At 50.7% G+C, this 19,579-nt stretch overlaps 8 protein-coding genes across 8 annotated transcripts; 3 read left to right on the top strand and 5 right to left on the bottom strand.

Moving 5' to 3' along the window:
* Window positions 1–256: 256 nt before the first annotated feature.
* N7496_012565 (cleavage polyadenylation factor subunit MPE1) lies at window positions 257–2,349 on the bottom strand (the record flags this gene model as incomplete). The annotated part of the gene is made up of 4 exons (XM_056705478.1): window positions 257–1,584; window positions 1,644–1,744; window positions 1,803–2,100; window positions 2,178–2,349. 4 exons carry the CDS (start codon window positions 2,347–2,349, stop codon window positions 257–259), a joined length of 1,899 nt encoding a protein of 632 aa, XP_056549376.1.
* Window positions 2,350–3,383: 1,034 nt separating this feature from the next.
* On the bottom strand, window positions 3,384–7,462 carry N7496_012564 (histidine biosynthesis bifunctional protein hisB; the record flags this gene model as incomplete). Its single annotated transcript, XM_056705477.1, has 10 exons — window positions 3,384–3,473; window positions 3,547–4,980; window positions 5,093–5,230; window positions 5,254–5,286; window positions 6,012–6,131; window positions 6,194–6,281; window positions 6,348–6,480; window positions 6,571–6,932; window positions 7,018–7,378; window positions 7,441–7,462. 10 exons carry the CDS (start codon window positions 7,460–7,462, stop codon window positions 3,384–3,386), a joined length of 2,781 nt encoding a protein of 926 aa, XP_056549375.1.
* A 344-nt stretch (window positions 7,463–7,806) lies between these two features.
* On the top strand, window positions 7,807–10,271 carry N7496_012563 (putative autophagy ubiquitin-activating enzyme ApgG; the record flags this gene model as incomplete). The annotated part of the gene is made up of 7 exons (XM_056705476.1): window positions 7,807–7,997; window positions 8,074–8,182; window positions 8,247–8,971; window positions 9,034–9,178; window positions 9,238–9,705; window positions 9,761–10,123; window positions 10,191–10,271. 7 exons carry the CDS (start codon window positions 7,807–7,809, stop codon window positions 10,269–10,271), a joined length of 2,082 nt encoding a protein of 693 aa, XP_056549374.1.
* A 116-nt stretch (window positions 10,272–10,387) lies between these two features.
* On the bottom strand, window positions 10,388–11,572 carry N7496_012562 (uncharacterized protein; the record flags this gene model as incomplete). The annotated part of the gene is made up of 3 exons (XM_056705475.1): window positions 10,388–10,609; window positions 10,706–11,107; window positions 11,402–11,572. The coding sequence occupies 3 exons, from the start codon at window positions 11,570–11,572 to the stop codon at window positions 10,388–10,390; spliced, it is 795 nt and encodes a 264-aa protein (XP_056549373.1).
* Window positions 11,573–11,917: 345 nt separating this feature from the next.
* On the bottom strand, window positions 11,918–13,589 carry N7496_012561 (uncharacterized protein; the record flags this gene model as incomplete). The annotated part of the gene is made up of 3 exons (XM_056705474.1): window positions 11,918–13,150; window positions 13,217–13,489; window positions 13,557–13,589. The coding sequence occupies 3 exons, from the start codon at window positions 13,587–13,589 to the stop codon at window positions 11,918–11,920; spliced, it is 1,539 nt and encodes a 512-aa protein (XP_056549372.1).
* A 256-nt stretch (window positions 13,590–13,845) lies between these two features.
* On the top strand, window positions 13,846–15,040 carry N7496_012560 (OST3/OST6 family protein; the record flags this gene model as incomplete). The annotated part of the gene is made up of 4 exons (XM_056705473.1): window positions 13,846–14,190; window positions 14,273–14,370; window positions 14,434–14,789; window positions 14,859–15,040. 4 exons carry the CDS (start codon window positions 13,846–13,848, stop codon window positions 15,038–15,040), a joined length of 981 nt encoding a protein of 326 aa, XP_056549371.1.
* Window positions 15,041–15,782: 742 nt separating this feature from the next.
* Window positions 15,783–17,445, top strand: N7496_012559 (oligosaccharide translocation protein RFT1; the record flags this gene model as incomplete). The annotated part of the gene is made up of 2 exons (XM_056705472.1): window positions 15,783–16,540; window positions 16,593–17,445. 2 exons carry the CDS (start codon window positions 15,783–15,785, stop codon window positions 17,443–17,445), a joined length of 1,611 nt encoding a protein of 536 aa, XP_056549370.1.
* A 197-nt stretch (window positions 17,446–17,642) lies between these two features.
* Window positions 17,643–19,263, bottom strand: dbp3 (RNA-dependent ATPase DBP3; the record flags this gene model as incomplete). Its single annotated transcript, XM_056705471.1, has 2 exons — window positions 17,643–17,799; window positions 17,879–19,263. 2 exons carry the CDS (start codon window positions 19,261–19,263, stop codon window positions 17,643–17,645), a joined length of 1,542 nt encoding a protein of 513 aa, XP_056549369.1.
* Between the last annotated feature and the right edge of the window lie 316 nt (window positions 19,264–19,579).

Genomic DNA, 19,579 nt, shown 5'->3' with positions numbered 1-19,579 from the left:
TCATGAAGGATCCTGAAAATGCAATCGTCCCCGCCGAGGCCATGCATGATGTGGACGAAAGAAATATAGAAGCCGCAAGGTCCCATATGCAAAGGAGACAGAACAAGAAAAAAGGAAGAACAGTCCGGCAAATCGCTGTGAAGAAAACCAAAAAGGGGGGTGTATACATGGAAAGAAGAAAAAAAAAAAGAAAGTATCCACAGCCCTCCGTAACGCCAGGCTATCTTATCCCATTAGACGGCTGCCATCATGATATTCACAACTCGCGATAGTCACTCGGTCGCACCCGACGATTCCGCGCCTGGTGTCGTTGCGGGTTTACCGGCTGTCGGAAATACGGCGAGTCCTCCTCGCGAGAATATGGCCCGCTAAAGGCAGTTCGTTGCTGATTGGCAAAGTTGTTCATGGCAGGGTTCTGGAAGCCGGGGTTTTGGTTTGGCATGCCGCCACCCATTCCACCCATGGGGAACATCATCGATGGATCGCCGTTGAACATGTTTGGGAAGCCATTGTTCTGGTTTCCATACATGTTGCCGCCTTGCATTTGGGGGAATGGCATGTTCATCGGGTTCCAACCGGGTCCCATCGGATTCGGGAACCCGTTCGGCATGCCCATCGGGTTCAGAAAAGGCATGGCGTCGTTGCCAAAGCCGCCGTTTGAGAAGGGAGGCATCATGTTGTTAAAGTCTCCAAATGGCATTTGCGGGTTGAAAGGCATCGCTGGGTTGGGGAGGTTATTCGGTGTTTCTTTGGGATTGCTAGTTGTAGTGGCGCTAGGACCGGTGCCTGCACCAGTCGTCTCGGGTTGGTCCTCGCTTTTCTGCCTCTTGGACACATTACCATAGTCGACATTGTCCGTCTTCTCACGAACTGGTTCGTCCTCAGCAGGTCTCTTCTTGGATTGCATGGATGTGTCATCTCCTCCTTGGTGAGACGGAGAACGCTCCTTCACTTCCGCATCCTTGGAGAGATCTTGTTCGGCGGCAGCAGGGTTACCGTTCATTGATTGTCCATTCTGTGCCAAGGTAGTAGTAGTGGGTTGCTTTTCCTTCTCCTTCTTAGCCTCCGTCTTCTCTGCCTCGTAAGCTTTGATTTTGGAGGCCGCCTCATCATCGGGCGTAAGGTTATCAAGTAAGACTCCCTCGGTAGAACAACCAGGGCAGACAAAGTCACTTTCAATCAAGGCATTGGTGATACAATCATTGCAATATGTCCTTTGACAACATGGGGTCTGTGTAGGTTCTAAGAACATCCTCTTGTCAATCGGGCATTCCAGACCTCGAGCCTGCAGCACCTTGCTCTCCTCTGCTGCGGCCGCCTCAGCTGCGGCTGCTGCCGAAGCCTTGGCCTTTTCTTGGTACAACTCCCATGCTGCCTTATCTGGCCGTGCAACGACAAAGTCTCCATCGGCATTCACCATGACTCCCGTGTTCCTCGAGTCATCGTTGGACCCGTCCGGTGCCAAGGAGTCGGGTTTCTCGACCTTGGTCTGCAATGATCGGGGGATACCCGTGGATCGCTTGACCCTGTATTTGCCGTCAAACTTGGGGTCATTGTTCGTCGGACATGCTTGAATCCAGTGGCCTAGTTGGATAATGTTAGTGATGAGCTGGGAACTGCAGTCACATGGAGACAAAACGTACCTTTCTCTCGGCAACGGTAGCAAAGATACCCAGGTGGAGGAGGGTGATCGGGGACATTGACAGGTTTTCCTCTGCCACGGCCGAAGGGAACAGGGGTCGCGCTGGGGGAGAATGTTAGCATGGTCGATATATCCGTAATCCCACAGGATATGAACTTACTTGGCCATCTCTTGTTGCTGCTCCTTCCACTGACTAGCTTGCAAATTGAATAGAGCATTGATCTTTTCTTCTTCAGTCTGCGCATTGTTAAGCTCCAGAACGTTGTTGGTCACTGATCCGCCCATCCCCGGTACAGCTCGATTCGTCGAAGGTTCGGTACGGGAGGCGTTGCGAGCGTTGACGGGCATTTTGCCAGAGACATAGCGAGCTGCGCCACCCTTGCCAGGGCGCGCTGCGGGGAGTCGACGTGCGATGACGGAGGTGGACCGGGGGATAATGGTGGTATCATCATCGTATTCTATGGCTGTTGGTTAGATTTGATATTCAAGGTCTGGTGCAGTATGACCTGGACCGGGGGGGGCTTGTGTCACCTACCTTCTCCAGTATCCTCGACGTAGATTTCCAGCTCGAAGTCAGACCCATCGCCCAATCTACTCTGGTTGATGATCTCACGCTTGAGTTCGAAAACGGAAATACCAGTGCCGTCGAAGGTTACCCGTGAGGGTTCCTTCTGGGACTTGAATTTGAAATGAACTGACGATGACATTGTATTGGAAATATGTGTGCGAATGCAAGCAAGGAGACGGAGAAGAAAAAAAAGAAGGGGAAAACTTGAGGGACTTGTTCTCGGATTCAGATCAAACCTTCGTACTTAGAAGGGGGAAGCCTCAATCACAGAGGCACAGGCTCGGAGAAGAGGAAGAAGCAGGGGAGTAGAAGGGGAAGAAAGAAGTACGACGAATAGAGGGAAATGGTGTCAGGGAGAAGAGAGGGAAATAAGGCAGCAGTGGACAAACTCCGGGTTGAAGCACTGCGTGGACACAAAGGAAATGTGTCGAAGGTCTGAGTCTTTTCTTTATGGGGCAAAAGTAGAGAATCGATAGGCTCTTGGTCTATCGAAATGTTCGAGAGAGGAGATTGAGTATGAATCTTTCTCTTGAATGCTGAAAGGTGAGCGGTCACACTGCATACAAATGGAAGATCAAACACTTGATGGATACAATTCGTCGAAGATAGAAAAAGTCAAAACACAAAGAAACTTGTCGCCAGCCAAGAGACACCAATAGGAAAAGCGATTCCAATCCTTCGTGTACTCTCTTGAGCAGCCAACTCCGTCGTCTGGGAAGAGCACGTTTGATCGCACCACGAGACGCGTTGAGAACGTGCGGGTAGTAGGCGTCAGTCGCGGCTTCTCGGGGACTCGGCTATTCGGAAATCCGCGCCATCCACAGATACGGTGATTCTGAAGAGACTGTAACGCTCCGGGTGGATCGGAGGATGATGTTAGTGAGGTTGATGATGCGATAAGGTCGATGAGGTCGGAGGGTGAAGAGGAGAGGTGGTGAGGTGAAGTGGCGACCGGAAAAGTTCACCTGACGCCGCCGGTTTCACCGCCCTGATTATGTCATCGAGGGGCACACCCGACCGGCTTCCGGTTTCGGAAGTCTTTGATAACTTTAGTTACAGTACAGCTGTACCTAGTTAGTTAGACTTCTGAAGGCTTGTCTATATGTTCATTCAACGTAAAGTCTATCTATATAAAAGCTAGAGTGGCTACTCAAGTCGTTCCACGAAGACATCTCAGATATCGGCCTCAAATTGGCGAACCAGGAAGCCCTCGGTCTTGAGGTGATCCTTTACCTGGCTCACAGTATACTCTCCACGGTGGAACTAGAAAATATCAGAACATGTCAGCCAGTTTCTTCACATGTGCCGAAAGTCTCAAAATCTTGATGGAACTTACCATGCCTGCACCCAATGCCGCATCAGTCGTCGTCTTGCTGAACACCTCTGCAAAGTGACCCGGTACTCCAGCTCCACTGGAGGCAATGACGGGAATCTTAATGGCAGCCTTGACGTCGTTGATCAACTCCAAGTCAAAGCCACTGTTGCTGCCGTCCTTGTCGATGCAGTTGAGGAGGATTTCTCCAGCACCCATCGCCTCCACGGCCTGTACCAATTGCCGCACATCCATGTCGCGAGTCTCCCGGCCACCCTTGACCGTGCACTGGTACCAGCAGTAGCTCTGACCGGCAGCATTAGGATAAGCAGTCTTCAGAGTGTGGTGAGCGGTGTCTTCCGGTCGATCCACGTAGACCCGCTTAGGATCGACGCTCACCACTACAGCCTGTTTGCCATAGGCATTTGAAATCGTCTCAATGGCTGTGCGTCCGCTCAGACCGGACTTGTAGTAGTCTTCGGCGGCAAAGACCGCGTCGGACCCAATGCTGACCTTATCAGCACCGGACTTGAAGTACATCGTCGCAACGTCGAGCGCTGGAATCGCGGTGCCGTCAGTGTCAACGGTGTCTTTGATACCTCCACCGATGGTCAAGGGCACGAAGACCGTCTCTGATGTCCTCCGGAGAATCTCCAGCATGGGTGTGTCCGCTACGGGGCAGTTGCGGAAGGATGTGATATTCAGGAAGGTGACTTCGTCCGCTCCTTGCTCATAATACTTCTTGGCCATCTCGACGGGCTTTCCGAGGTTGCGAACCTGGCCACCCGCATCCACGCCACTCTTCTCGCGCACATCATATTGGTCGCCCTTGGTCACGACGAGATCACCGTTGTCGTTTGCCCGAACGTCGAGGCAGGCAATGACTCGGCGCGTCAATCCATCTTCCTTACCAGCAACCAGCTCTTGGGGAAGGGATTGGAATTGGTCGCCGGTCAAGAAAGCACGGATGGCGCGTAGTCCAGCCACACCACTCTTCTCAGGGTGGAATTGAGTACCAAAGACATTGCCTCGGCTGATGGCACCGATAAATTCCTCCTCGCCGTATGTGGCTGTGGCAACCGACCAGCCGTCTGCCTCGAGCACGCCGGGCTGGTAAGGTGCCGCGTATGAGTGAACGTAATAGTACTTGCTGGTCGGCCTCAATCCAAAGAAACTCTGCTTTTTCGTCTCGATCTCTGTGTTCATCGCCGAGTTCCACCCAATGTGTGGAACACTCTTGGACTTGTCGTCGAATTTTTGGATGCTCATGGGAACGACGCCCAGGCCGGGGACGTTGGGATCTTCCTCGGAGCCCTGGAACAGAGCCTGTAGACCGACACAGATTCCCATGAAAGGCTTTCCGGCTTCGATGTGCTGGCGAATAGGGCCCAGGAACCCGCCCTGCTCCAATTGTGAGAGGCAGTGGCCGAAGTGGCCGACACCGGGAAGGATTAGTTTCTGTCATGCACAGGTGAATTGTCAGTCTCCAGATATTCAATCAATTAATTTAAGAGCAATTGAGAGTCGACAGGCAGTCAGCTATCTGCTCCAATTTCTGAGATTCACGTACATCGGCGTTCTTCACATCCTCGGGGGTTTTAACCCATTCCACCTCATATCCGACTTGGTTGATCGCATTGACCAACGAGCGGATGTTACCCGCGACGTAGTCCAAAAGGTGAACGGTCGGCATTGTGAGAAAAGGACTCTGTAGTCACAACGATAACGTACAAAGTATGAGGGTCGAGTCTCAAGATTTAAAGGCTGGAGGGGAAGATCGGAGTCATTCAAGAGCCCCTCCAAAATTCACCCCGCTGAGTCATACGCCCTTCGTTTTTCTGCCGGCACAAAGTTGTGGGGAAATATTACCGCATTGGGTTAGTCAGGTCCTACGGATCGGATCCACGAGCATGTCTCGTGTTTTGATATATTCAGATGCTCTATTACTATCATGAATGTCTCCAACAGTATTGTTACTAGATAATTATACTTTGCTTTAGGGCCGATTACCTTATTAATAAGTCCAAACTCAAGAGCATAAGACTATGGCTGGCACTATGTACGCGATCTATTGAGACACAAGCTCTTTAGAGCATCTCGTAGCACCTTCTGCCCCGCTAACTTAGGTATTTAAGGTGTTGAGTCATACAGACACACAATTTGGCTATCGCTGAGAATCCTGGAAGTCCTCCCAAATATTGAGCCTAAATGTACTTATGCTCTTATTGAAACCTATGCAGTCTGTGTAATGATTATTTCCAATGATCCCCGTCGTCTCCTCTTCCCGAAATGGATTTTCAATATCCAACTTGATAGTACCGGATCGCTTTGTACTCATGCATCAGATGTAACCCTTCATATGCACCAAAATGACCGAAATGCATCATGTCTCTGACTTTCTATCTCGTCTCGTCGTCGTTATCGTTACCATCAGGAGGGTCCAAACCTCCTAATTGATGACTCAGGTAGAGCCTTGCAAGTAAATCAACCCATTCGACGGCTGGAGGGGTAATTAGCATGTAATCATTGATCATTGGAGACTGGAATAGAAATATTACAGGGCTGAATTGTCGCAGTTTCACGCCCGCCGCCTCGAGAATCGCAGCGCTCTGGAAGTAATGAGATTAGTAACGACGATTGATCTGATAGGCTGCCACTGATGCAAACCTACATCCTTGTCCATATTGTAGCCTTGCGAGTACACCACCTCGGAAATGCCGACCTGGGTAATCTTGACTGTGCAAGTCAAGCACGGGCACCTGTGTTCACCGCATGAGATACCGACGAGGCAATCATCAACCGATCACTGCTAGATAGGGACTTACGTATCGCAATAGAGAATTGCGCCTTCGCGAATACGTTCTCGACCAGCTTCCAGCAAAGCATTCTCTTCGGCATGGAGGCAAAGACATGTGGAGAGACCGACTCCACCACCATCACCACGATTGCACCGGGGACCTAGTCAACGTTTAGCGGGACAGAGTCACACGTCATTGCCTGAGAAAGGAGAAGAAAATTCATGGGCGAAAGGGATCTCAAGTATCTTACATCCACCTTCATTGCAGTTGGGCAGGTGCCGAGGCGTTCCGTTATAGCCAGTGCTGATGACTCGGCGCTCTCGAACCAGTACACATCCCACTCGACGTTTCATGCAGTTGCTCCTTTGTGCGGCAAGAGAGGCAAGCTGCATGAAGTATTGATCCCAGTTCGGGCGCAGGCGCTGTTCATCGGCGAGGTCTAGAGTTTGGAGGGAACTGTGGAGCTCCTCTAGGGACGAAGAGGAGTTGAAAAGACGCACTTGGGCTCTATCGGTGAGATAGACCCGTCCGATGTCCTTTTCATATAGATGACGGTCATTCCACAACACGAACTTCTCCAAATCAGGAGGGTCCAGTTGTCTTCGCCAGCACCTGTATCATACAACCATGATAAGTTTGTCTGCTTTCCACTACGCTTATTCATCCCCATATAATGTTGGAGTGTTGGGCCACGAACCTGTCCGAGAATCGTTTCCAGCGAAGACTGACGGGAGCATCTACACTCACCAAGAGGAAGAATGGCCGCAGCAGAAATCGGTCGAGGGTCGAGCCATCTGCAATATCGGTAGTCACCCACTTCTCTTGCCATCTTTTGGTCACAAAGTCCAATAAGGCCTCTGGAGTATCAAATACCAGGTCGGATTGGGCATCTCGCTCCTTTCGGTCGCGGTTCTTTCTGATTTCGGAGGCTTGTAATCGGAGGTCGTCATCGGGCTCGTCAGTGATATGCTGCGTTGGTTTGGTTGCCAGCTCGAGAAGCTGGAAGCCTTCATGCTCGATCAAATACTCGGCAATAGCATGCTTGCCAGCGCAGATAGCTTCAGGAGTGTAAATGTTAATTTAGGCGTCAGAGCGGGGAGGGGAGAGTCTTCTACTTTACCTCCGCATAAGCCGATAAGCATTCTGGTAATTTGTTAGCCCACAGACCACAAGACCTCAGAGAAAGAGAAGGAAGGGCCAAATGAACCGGAAAGAGAGGTGAGCTCGTGAGTCTGAGGGGAGCTGAGCTGTTTCCACGAGGGCTGGTCACGCGGTTTTTTTTTATTTTCTTATTTCCTTTTTCTTTGGGACGCGCGACGATTACATCACCCCCACTTTCACCTCCCGTTCCTCCACTTCTTCTCTCCAACTCGACTCGACTGGTATACTCCGCACCAGCATCAAGAACATAACTCTGATCTCTACTTTATTCTCTTCTTTTAGGCCCTAGGCCTGCAACTCCCATCCTCCTTCGCCTTTTCTAGATATGCAGTACGCGCCATATGCGTCCGATATCGAGTTGCCGTTCTATACGGCACTCGCCTCACATAAGATCAACCACGATAAGCTAGATGACTCCGCCCGATCCGTTCTGGGGCTCTATGAGATCCGCTCCACCGATGCAGACAATGCGAGCTGTCGGATTCAGATCCATGGAAATGCTCTGGTGACCACCGAGTAAGTCTCACGCGAAAACTAGCCAGTACATGTAGATTATAGACTTCCTCCAAGCTAACAAGACTCGCGCGCGCAGAGCACCGGCGGCTTATTACCGTGCAGAAGGTATGATCAAGAATGTCAACACGATCGAGGATTATCGCAACATGGATAAACCGCAAATGATTCTCCAGGCTGGGAAAACGGTACGAGCGCTGCTCCGCTAGACATTAGGTGACATCAGCTAATTAATAACCCGCGGACACACAGATCTGGGACGCCATCAACGACGGTACCATCTACTCCTGTCCGTCTTTGCTATCGTCGTTCATCATTCTATCCTTTGCCGATTTGAAGAAATATAAGTTCTACTACTGGTTTGCATTCCCTGCCATCCACTCCGATCCTTCCTGGGTCCCAGTGGCTTCGGCCGAATCTCGTCAGGCCCAGGATGCCAGTACACCTCTGGGCGAATACCTCGCTTCTCAAGATAGCGCCTGTTTGGTGGATGCAGTGCAAACATGGAGTTATGGAGTCGATAGTCGACAGCGTGGCTTTTTCTTAGCCCGAAAACTGCGCAGAACATCTGGCAATTCATCTGGGAGCCCCTGGCGAATTGCTGAGCTGTCGGAATACGAGAAAGGCTTTTTCACAGGTGCAGCATCCGAGGACCAGTATGTCTGCTTCGCCGATCCTTCCAATTATGAGAACGCGCCTGGCTGGATGCTTCGCAATCTGTTGGTTCTAGTAAAGCAGCGGTGGGGTCTGGATCGGGTGCAGATTCTACGGTATCGCGACGTCCAAGCAAAGCGTGATCAGGGTCGCAGCATGGTGATTCGTCTTGAGTCGAAGCCTGTCGGAGATGATGCAAGCCCGACTGCAAAATCTCAGGAAACAACCAGCCAAATGCCCAAAATCACTGGCTGGGAGCGTAACCCAGCCGGAAAATTGGCAGGGAGGATCGTGAATCTAACAGAATATATGGATCCTACGAGGTACAGTCCCTACTTCTGGAGAAAGAGTGGTGTTGGCAAGTACTAATATCCATGACATGTAGGCTGGCAGATCAGTCGGTCGATCTCAACCTCAAACTCATGAAATGGCGCATCAGCCCGTCGCTGAATCTCGAGAAGATCAAGCAAACGAAATGTCTTTTACTCGGGGCTGGCACTCTCGGGAGCTATGTTGCCCGTAATTTGTTGGTATGTAGCAGTCCTTGCTTGGACTTCAAATTCAGTCAGACTGACTACCACTATTTTAGGGATGGGGAGTGAAGAAAATCACATTCGTGGATAAAGGCACTGTTTCATTCTCTAACCCTGTCCGCCAGCCCCTCTTTACTTTTGCAGACTGCTTAAATGGCGGTGCACCGAAAGCTCATCGAGCATCAGAGGCCCTGAAGGAGATTTATCCGGGGGTCGAGACATCTGGACACCTTCTTTCGGTGCCCATGGCTGGTCACCCGATTATTGACGAGGACGCGACGCGAGGAGAATTCGAAGCTCTCCAGAAACTCATTGACGAGCATGATGCCATCTTCCTTCTTATGGACACTCGAGAGTCGCGATGGCTACCGACGGTGATGGGCAAGGCAGCGGGGAAGATTGTAATGAATGCGGCATTGGGATTCGATTCTTTCGTTGTCATGCGTCACGGAATCTCCGAGACTGCAGATGAACCGGCGGATCTTGGATGCTACTTCTGCAATGACGTTGTAGCACCTGCCAACGTAAGATATGATCCATATTTCCTTTGCGCTGATGCCAGGCTAAACACCAGAATAGTCGATCAAAGATCAAACTCTCGATCAACAATGTACCGTCACTCGCCCAGGAGTTGCCGCAATAGCCTCTGCGCTCCTCGTGGAACTTCTCGTCTCGATCCTTCAGCATCCACAGGGCGCCGCAGCACCAGCCCCAGTGACCCGCAGCGATGATCGAGGAGACCATCCTCTGGGGCTTGTACCACATCAAATTCGAGGGTTCCTCGCAAACTTTGAAAATATCACCGTCACCGGCAAGAGCTACTCGTCCTGTAGCGCTTGTTCGGATAAGGTGACCGATGCATACAAAGAACAAGGCTGGGGCTTTGTGCGAAAGGCCCTGAACGAGCGAGGGTACGTGGAGGAACTGAGCGGACTCAAGGAGGTATGTGAACCCCATAGTGTGATGCCCGAGTTCCACTTCCTTTGGTTTCCTAACATATGATCATCAGGTCCAAGAGAAAGCCGAGGCAGCTTTGGCCGACGTTGAATGGGACGAGGCCTCAGATAATGACGAGATTGAGATGCTGTGAATAAACAACATTCCTTTACTTTGAATATTGTCTGGCGTCATTGGAGGGCGGATCAAATCGGCTTTATTTCACGCTTTGCGGTCAAGCCCGACGAAAAAGGCCTCTTTGGATTCCTGTCAATTTCTTTTGTTTAGTCGATGATCGGTGGAGTTTTGAGGAATATGGACAAGGCGTACGCTGCGTGATGACTCAGGTTTAAGTCGATGAACCCTTTGAAACATATCTTTAAGCTGCTTCTCCAATTCCTTATCCTCCGCCCCCTGGTAGAATTTACAGACAAAATGCCCGCCTGCTTTAAGGACCTTGGAACTGAATTGTAACGCAGCATTACAAAGGTCCTATTTTCCGAAGAGAAAAGAAAATTAGTTCAACGTTTGCGCAGAGTTGGCAGGTCCGCTCTAGGAAGCAGGCACCTGAGTCAGGGTGAAACTTACCATACTCCCAGCGTGATCTCTAAAGTTATTTCCGCTGGTGTTCATCATCCTGTGATAGGGATTACTTAGACTTCGTTTCCAAAAACCGGATGTCTGATACCAGGGAGCAGACATATCGCTGAGAACCACATCCACCGTCCTTTCCATTTTCGCATCGTCGGGTCGTGCTGCATCGGCTTCTGCTACGTCGGCTGGCTCAAGCAGGCTGGAACTGGCATCGTCGATGGCCCCGGGCTGGCGGGGTCGACCCCGGTTCGGGTTGCGCAAGAAGTCTTGGATGTATTCTTGGATTTCAGGCGCAAGGAAGTTTCCTTGGATTGTGGAGACTCCTTTTGGTGGTTGTGCGGGAATGATGTCCACGCCGAGTACTCGACCATTCGGTTGTGTCCGGCTTACGGCTACCTAGATGATTGCATTAATCCACCTGAATGCATATATCTATGAAGAGATTGGAAGTTTTACCTGTGACCATGATCCTGGCGCATAACCCTGGTCGAGGTTGTCGTGTTAGTCTCGCTGTCTTTTCCCCTGACCAGTCTTGAGGACTTCAAGAGCATACCAAGTCGACAATGGTTTGTCCTCGCCGGAATATCCGGTACTTTTCATCTATCTGCTTTCATTAGAATCTCATTCCTTAGAAGATACAGCGTGTGCATTGTAGAGTATGACCCCTGGGGAAATCATAGTGCTCCGTACCTGTAACAACTTGAACGCAGCTCGGCTTTTCAAGCCTTGCACTGCTGCCTCTCTTGTAAATTGATCCTTCTGTTGACGGGCCTGCCAGCGCTTGGATGAGGCTTTCCGGATCTGATTAAACAGTCCGGAGCTCCCAATGGCTCGAGGCCGGATGGAGAAGAGACCAAACATGACGTTAACTTTTGAAGATGATCTCATGGAGAAGAACCGTGGATGAAGCAAAAGGGAAATGTTCTGCCGGCAGAACGCGAACGTCACGCGACTCCGCCTAGCGGGTGGGGACTGTGGAGTATACAGCGGAAGTTTGGACTCTATCTTTTTAAAGGTCTTCTGACGTGTAACTTGAATTATCTTTTGTGGTGGCTCAGGTATCATCTCTTGGTTTATAGCTCGACTTGTGACTGATAGGATGGGCTTGAAGTTTCTTGCGATCTGAAGCTTAGGGATTTCGTAGTCCACTATATACACGGAAGATCAAGACTATCGTATCGATGTCTTCGTTGAGTCTTACTGACTCTATCGCATACGATCTCGTTTCAAAGGTGAAAATGCCCTAGCTGCACCAAATCCCCCACCACGAGCTAGTATATCTCCTCCCGAGGAAGTGGACAGAGGCGCCGCAAGCACCGACTGTCGCCCACCACCAAGAGCCAACTTTCGAGGCTTGCGGAGGCCAAGGATATCATCCTCATCCTCATCTTCAAACAGGCTACGCTCTCGCTGAGCCCCGAGTTTCCGCCTCTTAGTCTTCGCCTGTCCTTGCTCTGGGGGAGGATCATTCAATGGTTCCTCGGGTGCCTTGAGGGGAACTTTACTGGTGGGACGGCTCGCTGGTTGGTTCGAATCATGTGCACCTTTTGATGTGCCAGGTTTTGCAGCTCGTGCCCGTGGCTTCGCTGCGGCTAATTTCGCTTTAGGGGGCGGCTGCTCGCCCGGGGAGGAATTTCCATCATTCGGTTCATCAACGGCGCTAGGTTTACGCATCGCAGCCCGACTTTCTTTCCTTGCTTGCTTGACTTCATCTTCATCCACGTCGGAGCTGATCGGAGTATCACGAGGCGCGGGGCCAGTGCGGTTCAGGAATGGAGTAATGGAAAATGCTGACTTGTCGCCCGGCAGCGCGGATTGCCTCTTCGGCTTTTCCTGTACCCTCACAGCTCCCGGCGTTGCGATGGTCATACCAACGCCATGAGACTCTGCGCTGGGTCCCGGACGCTGGAGGGGAACTCTTCGCGACCCTGCTTCGGCGCCTTCCACTTCGTTACCGCGAGCGATGATGTGCCGTTGCAGCAAGTCTTGCTGGGCCTCGTGGAGTTTGTCCTTGGTCGATCGGAGTTGCTTGCGTAGCGTTTCAATCTTTCCCTCCAGTACCGATCGTTCTTTCTCCCATCCCCCATTCTGCTGTTGATCGTCTCGTTCGCGTTGTTTATTTGCTCGTTGCTCTCTTACGAGTTCATTTTGGAGCTCTTCAATCTTGGATGAAAGGCTCGTGATCTGTGTCGCTTGTTCGGAGCTCTTCGCTCGCGCCCGCTCGTGCGAATTCTTTTCGTTTTCCAGTTGAAGTTCCACCGAGTTCAGTTGCCGCTCCATTGCCTGTTTCTCGGCCACCGTAGCCTGGTGGGAGGTATTCTGAGTCTGTAGCCGCTCTAGTTTTGACTTGGTGTTGGATAACTCTCGGGAAAGCTGCATCTTCTCCGTTTGTAGGGTGCTATAGCCGGTTGAGGTATTATTACGTGTTGAAAGCTCTTCCTATTGTAGATAAGATAATTAGCATAGTGATACTAGAATGACTCCCATAATAGGGCAGCAACTCACCGTCAGCCTCTGGATCTCGCTGGATGACGCTTGGACAGACTGGTCTAGGTGATCGATTTCTTGGAAAGCTTCATCCAATTGAAGACGCGCCTCGGACTCGGCCTGTGTCAATCCATGTATCCGGTCGTTGGCTTGGTCGAGCTTCGCTTGTAGGGCATCGCGCTCGAATTGAAGGAGCAGATACTCCATCCGTCGCACGCGGTCTCGCTCGGTGTCCAAAAGACGCGCCGAGTCCGCGATTGCCTTTTCATATTCTTTCTCAAGACGCACTGTCTTGATAGACAACTCGCACTAGCTTGATTAGTCTCGAGAGCAAAACAAAAGAAGGTCAAGTACATACATCCAGCGGGGACACTTCTGAAGCACCTGCCATGGTGATTCTCGAGTAATCAAATTCCACAATGTGAGTGGTCGTCGATCTATTCAATTCAACAGCTCGTCGCTAGTCGCAAATCGGGCCGGCGAACGGAGAACACGCGTCGGTGTTTAGATCCACTGCATTGAGCGGGGACCTTACATAATCCTGCGGGATGGGGACACCTTTCAGGTCGACCGAGCGGATCGGGACAAGCTGCGTGGACTCTCCAAGCTTCCATCTTCTCCCACCACGCTCCTCTTGACATGCCAACATGAAGCTCTGGTCCACGCTACTCCTCTCCTTCTCGGTCATTTCCGGCGTCTTCGCCGCGAAACCCACTCAAGACACATTCCAAAAATATCAGTCCCTCTCGCGCTCGGGACCAGTTGATCTGGACAATGCCGCCTTCGAGGAGCTGACGAACGCCCCTCGAGATTATTATGCGGCCGTTATTCTGACGGCTATGGATGTTCGCTATGGCTGCGCTATGTGCCGTGAATTTGATCCTGAATGGAACCTCATTGCCAAGAGCTGGAACAAGGGCAACAAGCCGGATGACCTGAAGGTTGTCTTTGGTACTCTTGACTTCGATCAGGGCAAGGCTGTCTTCCAAAAGGTTAGTTTTCTTGATGAAATACACTCTCGTAACACCGGGGAAGAACTCAATGGCTAATTGAAGCCTCCATAAATTAAAACAGCTCATGCTTCAAACCGCTCCCGTCATCCTTCTGTTCCCTCCTACCGTTGGACCTTTCGCCAAGTTGGAATCCGAGCCCGCGAGGTTCGACTTTACTGGGTAAGTTCGGACGGATGGACAATTGTCTGGGAACTATACACTAACCTGCCCTCGCAATCCCAGGCCAATCTCTGCCGACCAGCTCTACTCGTGGATCAACCGCCACCTACCTGACGGCCCCAAGCCTGAGTTGGTTCGACCCGTCAACTATATGCGCATCGTTTCGGCGATTACCATCCTCATGGGCGCCGTCACTCTCTTCACGGTGCTTTCACCCTACGTGTTGCCCATCATTCAGAACCGCAACCTCTGGGCCGCCGTCAGCCTGATCGCCATTCTTCTATTCACTTCCGGTCAGATGTTCAATCACATTCGGAAGGTCCCTTACGTGGCTGGTGACGGCAATGGTGGAATCAGCTACTTTGCTGGTGGATTCCAGAACCAGTTTGGCTTGGAGACCCAAATTGTGGCTGCCATCTGTAAGTTGAAGTCTTTCCTTGAGTATCATTTCCCATACTCTCGATTGCTAACCATGGTTTTCTGTACAGATGCTGTCCTCTCATTCGCAACCATTGCTCTTGCATTGAAGGTTCCGCGCATGGAGGATGTCAAGGGACAGCAGGTGGCTGTTTTGATCTGGGCTGGTGTCCTCTTCGGCACGTACAGCTTCCTGCTCAGCGTGTTCAAGACCAAGAACGGTGGCTATCCGTTCTACCTCCCACCATTCTAAGAGCATTTTGGCCAATCCTCGGGGCATTGGCACGGTGGAAATGATTCGCGCGGCAAACGGTCAAACTCTTGCGACTCTTGGACCAAGCAGACCAAGGTCGCACAGCAAGGATTTGGGCTGACTTCTTGTCTCGACAAGGAGAAGTACCATGACCGGACCGACCAATAGCCTTCAGACCTCTTGTCGCCGGCGACAAACTGTATTCCATATTTGTACACCGTAGATCAAAGAGCATGTTGTATAGGCGGCTTGCCTGTCTCTGGAGCCTCTTTTGTCTTTGAATTTGATCCATTTCAGATCTCTCACGAATCCTAGAGGGGTCCCATAGAGTATAGTCCCTCTGTGGTGTGGTGTGGTATAAGAGTTCCTGCCCAGCATGTACAAGTAAACACGTAGTGTTCCTTCGCTTTTGTCAAGTATTTTAATGGAATCAGGTATATGAATACTGCTAGGATACCATTTCCATCTGAAATATCTGCTTTTCTCTAGCCATAAATTAAATTGGTATGTTAGAATGGTTTGGACATTCGCTCATCACATCGAAGCACTTTCCCTCAATCTGCACCTTTTGACCGCCCTCGAGCAACTGAACCACTCAACCATCAACTATAATCAGCTCTCTAGCCATCTAAGCTCTGGCCTACAGTTCGAGAGAGACTAAAAAGGGAAATAAGAAAGAGGGACGGTCCCTATCTATTCTCCCTGCGCAACAAAAGGAGAGCGATCCGGTGGACAAGCCGTCATGTCACAACCCACCGAAGCCCGCATGGGTAACATGCTGGCCTCTTCTGCCACAGGCACAACGTTCTTGATCATGATTCAACTGGCATCGAGGATTTTCACCTTTGCCTCCAATCAGCTAATATTACGAACCCTATCACCAATTGTTCTGGGAATTGCTGCTCAATTGGAGCTTTATCAAGTTACAATCTTGTATTTCTCTAGGGAAAGCATCCGCCTGGCTATCCAAAGACAACCCCTGACACCAGTGTCAACATCACCACCAGAGATCAAGAATGACTCGAAAACGGATGGCCCTTCTTCTCAGGACCAGCTGGCTGTTTCATCTCAGTCGGTGGTGAATGTGTCCTATTTGAGTCTGTGTCTTGGCTTGCCCTTCACGATACTTGTCACCTCGCTTTATCAGTATCTTGCTCCTGTACAAGCAGCAGATATCCCGTTTTTCAAGACAAGTGTGGCCGTGACAGGATTTGCTTCGCTATTGGAGCTTTGCATTGAGCCTTTCTTTGCGGTAATTCAGCAACGCATGTGGTATGAGAAGCGAGCAGCGGTGGAAATGCCGGCAGCATTTCTGCGCAGCCTCGTTACTTGCTCAAGCTTTCTATGTGCCTCTCGCATCAACCAGCCTGCCGGTGCTCTACCTTTTGCCCTAGGTCATCTGAGTTATTCCATTGCTCTTATCTGTGGCTATTGCTGGACCATGTTTGGAAAGGCCAACGAGAGGCGTTTCACATTTCTTCTCTCTAAAATCCGATCCAGGTAAGGATGCTCCATATGTAAAAGCCAAGATATCGTCATTAACCACCTCTAGTAACCCTTCGGAATATCTTTGGGAGCTATTCCCCCGCCCAATTATGTCGCTGGCTGCTAGTGTCTTCCTCCAATCTTTGGTGAAGCATCTCCTCACTCAAGGTGATGCAATGATGCTCGCCGCCCTGTCTACCTTGGAAGATCAAGGAATTTACTCATTGGCTGCAAATTACGGAGGCCTTGTTGCCCGTATCATATTCCAGCCTCTGGAAGAAAGCAGCCGAAATTTGTTCTCAACCCTGCTTAGCCCTGACGAGAAAGGCAAGCGGAACGAGACTCAAGTCCGTGCCGCAAAAGAGCATTTGATCGACATCCTCCGCGCTTACCAAGTTCTTTCGATTCTCATCTTTCCATTGGGCCCTTTGATGGTTCCACAGGTGCTTCGTATATTGGGCGGACGACAGTGGGCATCGACCAAAGTGGGCGATCTGCTGTCACTCTATTGTTATTACATCCCATTTTTGGCATTTAATGGCATCACTGAAGCGTTCGTGTCGTCAGCGGCTAACGCCCGAGAGATCCGAAATCAAACTGTTTGGATGGGTGCGTTCTCTACCTGCTACGCCCTGGCGGCCTACTTGTTCCTGGAGGTTGGCTCCATGGGTGCATATGGACTTGTTCTAGCCAATATTGTCAATATGGCAGTCCGAACTCTGTGGAGCTATACCTTCATTCGAACCTATCTCTACCGACATGGAGATGGCATACGTGTCAGCGAAGTGAGCATGCGTCCTATTACTTATATCTTCGGGGCCATTGCAACCACAATCGTGGCTAAGCAGGGAATGTTGGAGCCTAGTGGGGGTATCATGCCAGCAATTTTGTTCAGTGGTGTCTATGGGCTTTTAGTGTAAGTCAAAAACCAACTGCCTGCGCTTTTTGGACACCGGGTACTAAGAAAAAAATAACAAAAAACAGGCTCTATATGGAGAAACAATACGTGGCAGAGCAGTTGGCGAAATTGCGGCAAGTCATATCTTCCCGCTCAAAAAGGACGAAATCCGAATAAACCTTGTATCGAGTTGTGAAATATCCACCCTCAGTCTCATACTTAGTCATCGAATGTAATCTTGGTCGCCTTCTTGTCGGTGCCAATGTCCTTGAAGAAAGCACCATATGCGTCGTGCTGCTTCTTCTTGACAGTGGTGCCGAACTTCAACAAGGACTCTGGCACATCCTGCTTAGCAGCCTTAAGGACGTTGATCAGGCTGTTGAGATGAAGTCAGTAAACGAACTTGAAAAGAATATAAACAACGCATAGATTTTCTCTCCATGTTTATGACTTACCCGCCAGAAAGTGCCTTATCTTGTTCAGTGAACAATGTGATGGCATGACCGTTCGCTCCGGCTCGACCGGTTCGTCCAATGCGATGCACGTAGTCCTCAACGGTAAGAGGGAAGGTAACGTTGATAACCAACTTGACTGCGGGAATATCCAGACCTCGGGCCGCGACATCAGTGGCAACGAGAACGGTAGCAGCACCGGTCTTGAAAGCGTCAAGGTTGCGGAATCGATCGGACTGGTTCAAATCACCGTGGATACCAGCGACCTTGAAGCCCTTCATCTTGATCAATCTCTCAATTCGCATCGCCTCCTTCTTGTAGAGACAGAAGACCAGGACCTTTTCCGGGTTCTGGCCTTTCTGGGACCGACTGAGTAGTTGGATCAATCGGTTTTCTTTATCGCGGCCGTCCATAACTTCGACCTCTTGCTTGATTCTGGTGTTGGCACGGGGATCCGCAGAGGGGTCACCGCCAATGGTCACGGTGACTGGGGAGCTCATGAAGGTGGCAGCGAGGTCTCGGACCGATCGAGGCCATGTGGCCGTGAACATGACTGTTTGTCTCCTGGAGACTGGCATGGGCGCGATGATATCCTTGATATCCTGCTCGAAACCCTTGTCCAGCATGCGGTCAGCCTCGTCCAAGACCAGGTACTTGACCTTGCTGAGGTCGACGGACTCGTCATTCTGGAGATCCTTCAGACGACCGGGGGTTGCGACCACAATCGCAGCAGTCTTAAGAGCCACCCGTTGCTCATCCTTGCCGACACCTCCGTAAATGCATGTCACGTCGGCCTTGGCCACGTGAGAGAACTTGACGAGCTGATCATAGATTTGCATCGCAAGCTCGCGGGTGGGCGAGATGATCACAGCGGCGGGGTGATAAGGCTTCCTGGACCGCTTAGAATCCAAGAGCTTCTTGAGACAGGGCAAGCCAAAGCCAAGGGTCTTGCCACTGCCAGTCTCTGCGATACCGATCACATCACGACCAGCGAAGAGAAGGGGCCAGGTAGCGGCTTGGATGGGGGACGGGGCAGGGAATGCCTTCAATGGAGCGTACAGATCCGTGTCGCAGGGCGGGAGGTAATCGAAGGAAATGATCGGGCGGAACTGCGGCATAGGCTCTGTGGACGAATCGGTGATCTTGATGACCTTTTCCTCAAGGAATTGATCGATCTGAGACTGGGGCAGATCAGTGAGCGCCGAAGCCTGGGTATAGCCAGTCTGCTCATCGGATGAACTGCCGGTCACTTGGTCGACACCATTCTTCTTTTCCTTCTTGTCCTTCTTGTCCTTCTTTTCTTTCTTCTCCGAGTGCTTATCGTCGGACTTGGACTTTTTCGATGGGCGCAACTCTGTTGACTCGGTATTGTGAGTTCTCTTGGCCATGGTGAAGTGCTGTGATGTCACGTCTGACACAGTCGCAAACAGGTAAACTGGATTTCAAAAAAAGGAGACTTTTCGGCAAGTCTCTAGGGTAATGAATGAGAATTGGACTGGAGTGCCAATTGCCAAACGCGAAAACCCCGGGGCGGAATTAAAAAAATTCATCGGGAAAAAAAAGTAATGCCCATACCCACCGCCAGCTCCGCCTTTGAGGGATTGTATGGAACTGGTCCGTGCGCCAAGTCCCCATAGTGTCAGTCTCCAGTCGTATAAGAAGTTAAGCCTGCGACGTTGGTATTTTAGCATTATTATTAGTTCT

This window comes from Penicillium cataractarum (genome assembly GCF_028827025.1).
Source record: "Penicillium cataractarum strain IBT 29864 chromosome Unknown utg000010l, whole genome shotgun sequence".
Lineage (NCBI taxonomy): Eukaryota > Fungi > Ascomycota > Eurotiomycetes > Eurotiales > Aspergillaceae > Penicillium > Penicillium cataractarum.
The sequence above is the reverse complement of the archived record's forward strand: the minus strand, read 5'-3'. Positions and strand labels throughout refer to the sequence as shown.